The sequence below is a fragment of the Phaseolus vulgaris genome, chromosome 9 (assembly GCF_051622355.1).
Source record: "Phaseolus vulgaris cultivar YP4 chromosome 9, ASM5162235v1, whole genome shotgun sequence".
NCBI classification, from domain to species: Eukaryota; Viridiplantae; Streptophyta; class Magnoliopsida; order Fabales; family Fabaceae; genus Phaseolus; species Phaseolus vulgaris.
In genome coordinates this window covers 26,754,108-26,759,049 of record NC_143506.1, presented here as the reverse complement: position 1 = coordinate 26,759,049, position 4,942 = coordinate 26,754,108, and the positions used below count along the sequence as shown (strand labels likewise).

General features: G+C 36.3%; 1 protein-coding gene across 7 annotated transcripts; it reads right to left on the bottom strand.

Annotated features, from left to right (window-relative positions):
* Positions 1 to 252: 252 nt before the first annotated feature.
* LOC137821829 (squamosa promoter-binding-like protein 13A) lies at positions 253 to 4,326 on the bottom strand. Of its 7 annotated transcripts, none has more exons than XM_068626601.1 (5): positions 4,096 to 4,326; positions 3,907 to 3,974; positions 2,874 to 3,250; positions 1,897 to 2,030; positions 253 to 974 (listed from the first exon to the last, which is right to left on the bottom strand). In XM_068626601.1, exons 3-5 carry the CDS (start codon positions 3,224 to 3,226, stop codon positions 352 to 354), a joined length of 1,110 nt encoding a protein of 369 aa, XP_068482702.1. In that variant the 5' UTR covers positions 3,227 to 3,250; positions 3,907 to 3,974; positions 4,096 to 4,326; the 3' UTR covers positions 253 to 351. The 7 variants fall into 7 exon arrangements, with proteins under 7 accessions (XP_068482702.1, XP_068482696.1, XP_068482699.1 ...); XM_068626595.1 differs by having other exon boundaries at positions 2,874 to 3,397; positions 4,096 to 4,322; XM_068626598.2 differs by having other exon boundaries at positions 253 to 983; positions 3,907 to 3,966; positions 4,096 to 4,236.
* Between the last annotated feature and the right edge of the window lie 616 nt (positions 4,327 to 4,942).

Below are 4,942 nucleotides of genomic sequence, written 5' to 3'. Positions count from 1 at the left end.
CAGAAAATAAAGATGTAATTAAGAGGAGAACATCTTGAAAATAATTTTATGAATAAGAAAAGTTAATTAAGATTGAATTATATATATTGGAGAAGGAAAGGAGCATGTCACATTATTCCCTTTAAAGGTATTTAAAGGTATACATGTAATTTTCCTTTTGCAGTTAACATAATGAATGAGATGTAAAATTGTTTAATTTTAGTTTTCTTGAATATACTGATAAATATAGCATGATTGTTCATAGGCACTGTCTTCATTTAAGGATTCATGAGGAATCATTGACTTAGGATAAAAATCAGAATTCATTAGGAATGAAAAACAAAGTGTGATTATGAATTAGGATGAAAAACTCTATTCCCATTGAAAGGGAAACAGTTGATGGGCTTCATTGCAGTGAGATCCATCAGAACCCAGGCTATACATGGAGGAACAATGGTCACTGTCATTGGGAACCAACACTCGCTCCACAGACTCTAAGTTGCTGTTATCCTGCAGGCTCAGGCCTAAGGGCTGCATCAGGGACATCGAGGGAGGCTGCACCATTTGGTTCAAACCATTCCCAGGTGTGTGCGTCTGTGATGATGACAGAAGAGAGAGAGCACAAGGAGTGTCATGCACCGAATTTGTTGTTGTTAAGCTTTCACAGAACATTTTGCTTCTCACTCCACAAGTTTCTGATAAAGGGCTGGTCCTGAGAAGCGTGTGGCACACAGAAGGAGAGGGAAAGGGAAGGGTTTGGTTGCCGAGTGCACCTGTGGAGGGATGGTTACCGTGTACGAATGCCAATTGCTTCCCTTCTTTGTGCGAAGATCCAAGAAAAAGGTCTTGTTTATCAACCAAGTGCACTTGATGGTGGTGCTGGTTGTGCAACCTAGCATCTGCAGAGGAACTCACAAGTCCTCCATTCCATGGGGAGCTCATCATGGCACTGGAATGATACACGTGTGGATTTGAGAAGGGTAGCAATTGGGTACCTGAAAAATCTTGAATTTCCCAAGTGTTATACTTTATCTCAAGGGAAGTATATGCCAACAAAAATGTGAAAATGTAGATGCTCCATGTGAATATATCATTATATGTCTACCTTAACCATATTTATCAGGAAAATGTATGATGTATATGAATGAAAATTTGTATGGCAAGGCAAATAAGGTTGTTTAAACAAAAAAATTCTCAACTGTAGTTTTATACAAATTTTTGTATTGTATAATCCTGTACCTACCACATGTAACATAAAAAATAAGCTGGAATTGGAAGTTTAGAAATATGATGGTATCAAATCATATAGTAATTCTGACTGTGTATGAACAAGTTTTGCAAACCAAGACACAAGAGGCATCATATAGTAATTTGTTGTGGATGACAGTGTAGATCCATCTCTCGAAAGGAGCATTTTCTAAAATGGTAAGCATTAAGTATTATTGTATAAAGTTTTCAGTTGTAAAACGTCATTTTAGTCCCCTATCAGGTAAAATGATAGAGAAACGAATTAAAATGGATGGTTTTTCTTAAAACGAAGAAGAAAAAATAAGAATTATATGAAGTCAAAGATCAGAATGATTGATGCATAGACTCTGAAGCACATGGGAGTTTACTGAAAATGTTTTTTCCTTTATGACGGGTCTATATGTGGTGACATATTAACTAGTGGCCACTAGATTGTCATGAGCGTGGACATAAATGGACCAAATCAGCCATATCAGGTATGTGGGCAGCGCACTCATTTAGCTAAGTGCATTGTTTCCACATGAAACTTCTTACTCTTTTGAGAGACTCGTGTACCTATGCTATATGTATCTCTAGCTAATACCTGCATGAAGTCCACGCATATATGCACATGGGTCCATTCAGATAATGTGCTAGTAGAACAACAACAACTACAACCAGAAAGCTTACCTTGGTAATTCGATAAAAAACTACCAGGTCGCGTGTGAGGTTCTGGCTGAGGCTTTCTTCTCCGTCTGTTGTGTCCGTCTAAACGTTTTCTGCAGCTTCTTTTTCTCTCATCAAATTGCTCCAGCGAATGGAACCTACCAAAAAATATACAAGTTTCAGAATTTGAGCAAACTGAGACACGCCAATATGACATGGAAATGGAATCCAGAATATAAAATCAAATGCACAAGAAACTAAGCGGTGAAAAATATTTACCACGGATTTACAAGAACAACACAGGGTATATTAACAGAACAACACAGGCAAGTCATTCTTTAAACTTCTGTAATTAATTGTGTTCCGTGCAATGATATTTTCAGCTTAATTCGACATATACATATATAAATATTTAGCAGAGGTATTTGGTTTTTAAAAAGTGCCATATAAATATATAAACATAACGACAAACTTCTGGGTTTAGAACTATTATTTGTAAACTGAAGTAATCATAATTCTGCAGGTTTGGTATGTGTTGAGATTCGTTTTGGTTTAAGAAATAAGTTTACAGGGAATCTTTTTGTAATACTCTGGCAGTACATTCTCTTTCCTTGATTTTATATGGTTTAAATTTTTTTTTAAAGTAAAAATAAAGAAAAATTTCTATCTTTAGAAAAATCAATGGAAAGGAAGTAAATACTAAGAGTATAAAAACCTGCTTCTTCTAAAGAACGCTAAGTGAAGATGCTAATGGTAGGGGAAAGCAAAATAAAGTAATTTGGTGGCGTATGAGTACTTGTGAAGCTAACATGAATAATGGATACGGATGCAATGCAAACGACACAAATTAATGTCCATGAGGTACAATGAAAAGAAAAGGGGGGCAAAAACACAAAAAAGCAATAATTAAGAGGACAAACTACAGCTTTCAAGCAATCTAGAACTAAATTGCAAACAAAAGAACAAAACCCTGAGTATATATGATATGTTATGATACAAACCTGCTACATTGCTGGCAGAACCTTTGCTTGAGGCCACCGATTGTGACCTCTGGGGACTTGGAATGGAGTTCACACACCTTATGTCGCCTATGGTAATCTCTACAGTTGCTAAGATCTGAATTGCACCCGTCCACAAGGCATGAAACAGTCAGGGTTGTGCTGTTAATGGCTCTAGCTCTCTTAGAAGACCCTGAAGGTGAGGATGCCACTTTGGAGACTCCAGCACCAGCAGCAACGTCTTTGGACTTGGCTAACGCTGATTCAGTGCCAGAATTCCCCACATGACCAAGCTTCAAGTCAACAGAAAACTCCCCCTCCATTCTATAAACTCCAAATCTGTTATGCTCCTCCATTGAGTCTATGTTGGGTATGGAAGCCTTATCCACATCCACCAAATCCCAAGAAGCTGCTTTCAAATTCCAGTCCATAACAAAACAATAGAGAAAAATAAAATTCCACCCCCCTCCCCACCCTTCTACTTCTCCAAAGCCCCCCTTTGTTTGTATGGTTACCTTCTATATGTGCTATATACCATAGGTTCACAATTGCATGAAGAGCAGCAAAAAATTAAGCAGTGAGAAAGGCATGAGGGTGTATTGCATAAATAGTGAGACAGTAAGGAGAACCAAACTTAAATTAACAAAAGTGAAAAGGGCAGGGGTAAAAGTCCAATTGAAAAAGAATAGAAAGTGATAGATGATAGAGGAGGAGGAGGAAATCATGAAAAACTAGACAGACACAAACAGGCAATTATAAGACAAACACATTGGACAAGTTTTTGTCCGTACTAGGATGAAAGCAGGTAGCATGGTGAGAGGGGGGGTTAAATATTAAGCAGAATTAAATAAGTAAATAAAAGACTTGACCGCCTACAGTTAATGAAGTGGGAAGAGTTCCAAAGAAAATGGAAGCATAGATTGAGAAGGTTACCAAACAAGGCACACAGTGAAGCAACTAGAAACATAAAAGTAGAAAGGAAATATATAAAAAAAAAACAATAAATAAACAGTGATTGAAAGAAGGAAGAGAGTACTTGCACTTGCAGACAACAGAAGAGCAGCAGTATGATGCTCACTTCTTCCTTCACCGACCACTGGTTGCCTGACATGGATTCCATGAGTAGCCAATGGAGTGAATAAAAAAAAGGGTTTTTTGATTATTATATTGATTGTTGAGGAGAGATTTGAGTGAGTTAGGTGAGAGGGAATCCCAAAAACCATACCTGTTAGAGAGTTAAAGGATGTGAAGTCATGGATTTGTGCACACAGTGGAGTGGATAATGTATTGAAAGTTGATACTGAAGAAGGAGGAGAGAGGGAAAAAGGTCTGGATGATATGCTCCGTCTTAGAAGTTGAACCAAATATTTTAATATTTAATTTTGCCAAATATAGGGGCTTCCTCCCCTCCTCCAGTGAGTGTAGTAGGTTGAGAGAGAAAGAAAGGAAGATGGATAATAAGGACAGGCTGTTGGTTGCTTTCAACTTTTATGAGTCAGGAAAAAGAAGTACAAAGAATGGATGCTCAAGACAAGGCATGTGGCATTATGTTTCACATTTCATGGCATGTCTTTCCCCCGCCTCTTTTTTTTTTTCTCTCATCTCACCTTATAACATCACACCATTACTAATCAATCATTTTACAATTCACTAAACTACATTCAAATCTACTTATATCCACCAATATTTTAATTCTTCTATTATAATCAAATCAAAACCATTTTTTTTATGTTTCATACATAACTCTCCTATTCTCCCGCTAATTTCTTTCCATTTTTGACAAAAACATTTTTTTTAATGAGATTCCTCTGTCAAAATTTTGAATGCCTCAAATATTTCGTGCAGTATGGCAACAATTTTCCTTTGTCCTCCATTATGTTAAAAAACCATCTTAAAGTTTATACATAGATTTTATAATCTCAAAGATTTTTTTATTTTATTTTTTACGGTAAGGTCTGATTGAGATTCTTACATAACATTCGGTTTAGTATTTATTAATCTATTTTTATTATATCTATTAACGACAAAGAGTCTACAATAATTATATAAATAAATAGATTCTAAAGAATCAG

Coding starts and splice junctions, on each gene's coding strand:
- LOC137821829 (XM_068626593.2), bottom strand. CDS start 3,301: ATGGACTGGAATTTGAAAGCAGCTTCTTGGGATTTGGTGGATGTGGAT. Junction 2,031..2,873: donor TTCTGCCAGCAATGTAGCAG/GTTTGTATCATA, acceptor ATTTTTTGGTAG/GTTCCATTCGCTGGAGCAAT. Junction 984..1,896: donor TTTTTTATCGAATTACCAAG/GTAAGCTTTCTG, acceptor GGGAAATTCAAG/ATTTTTCAGGTACCCAATTG.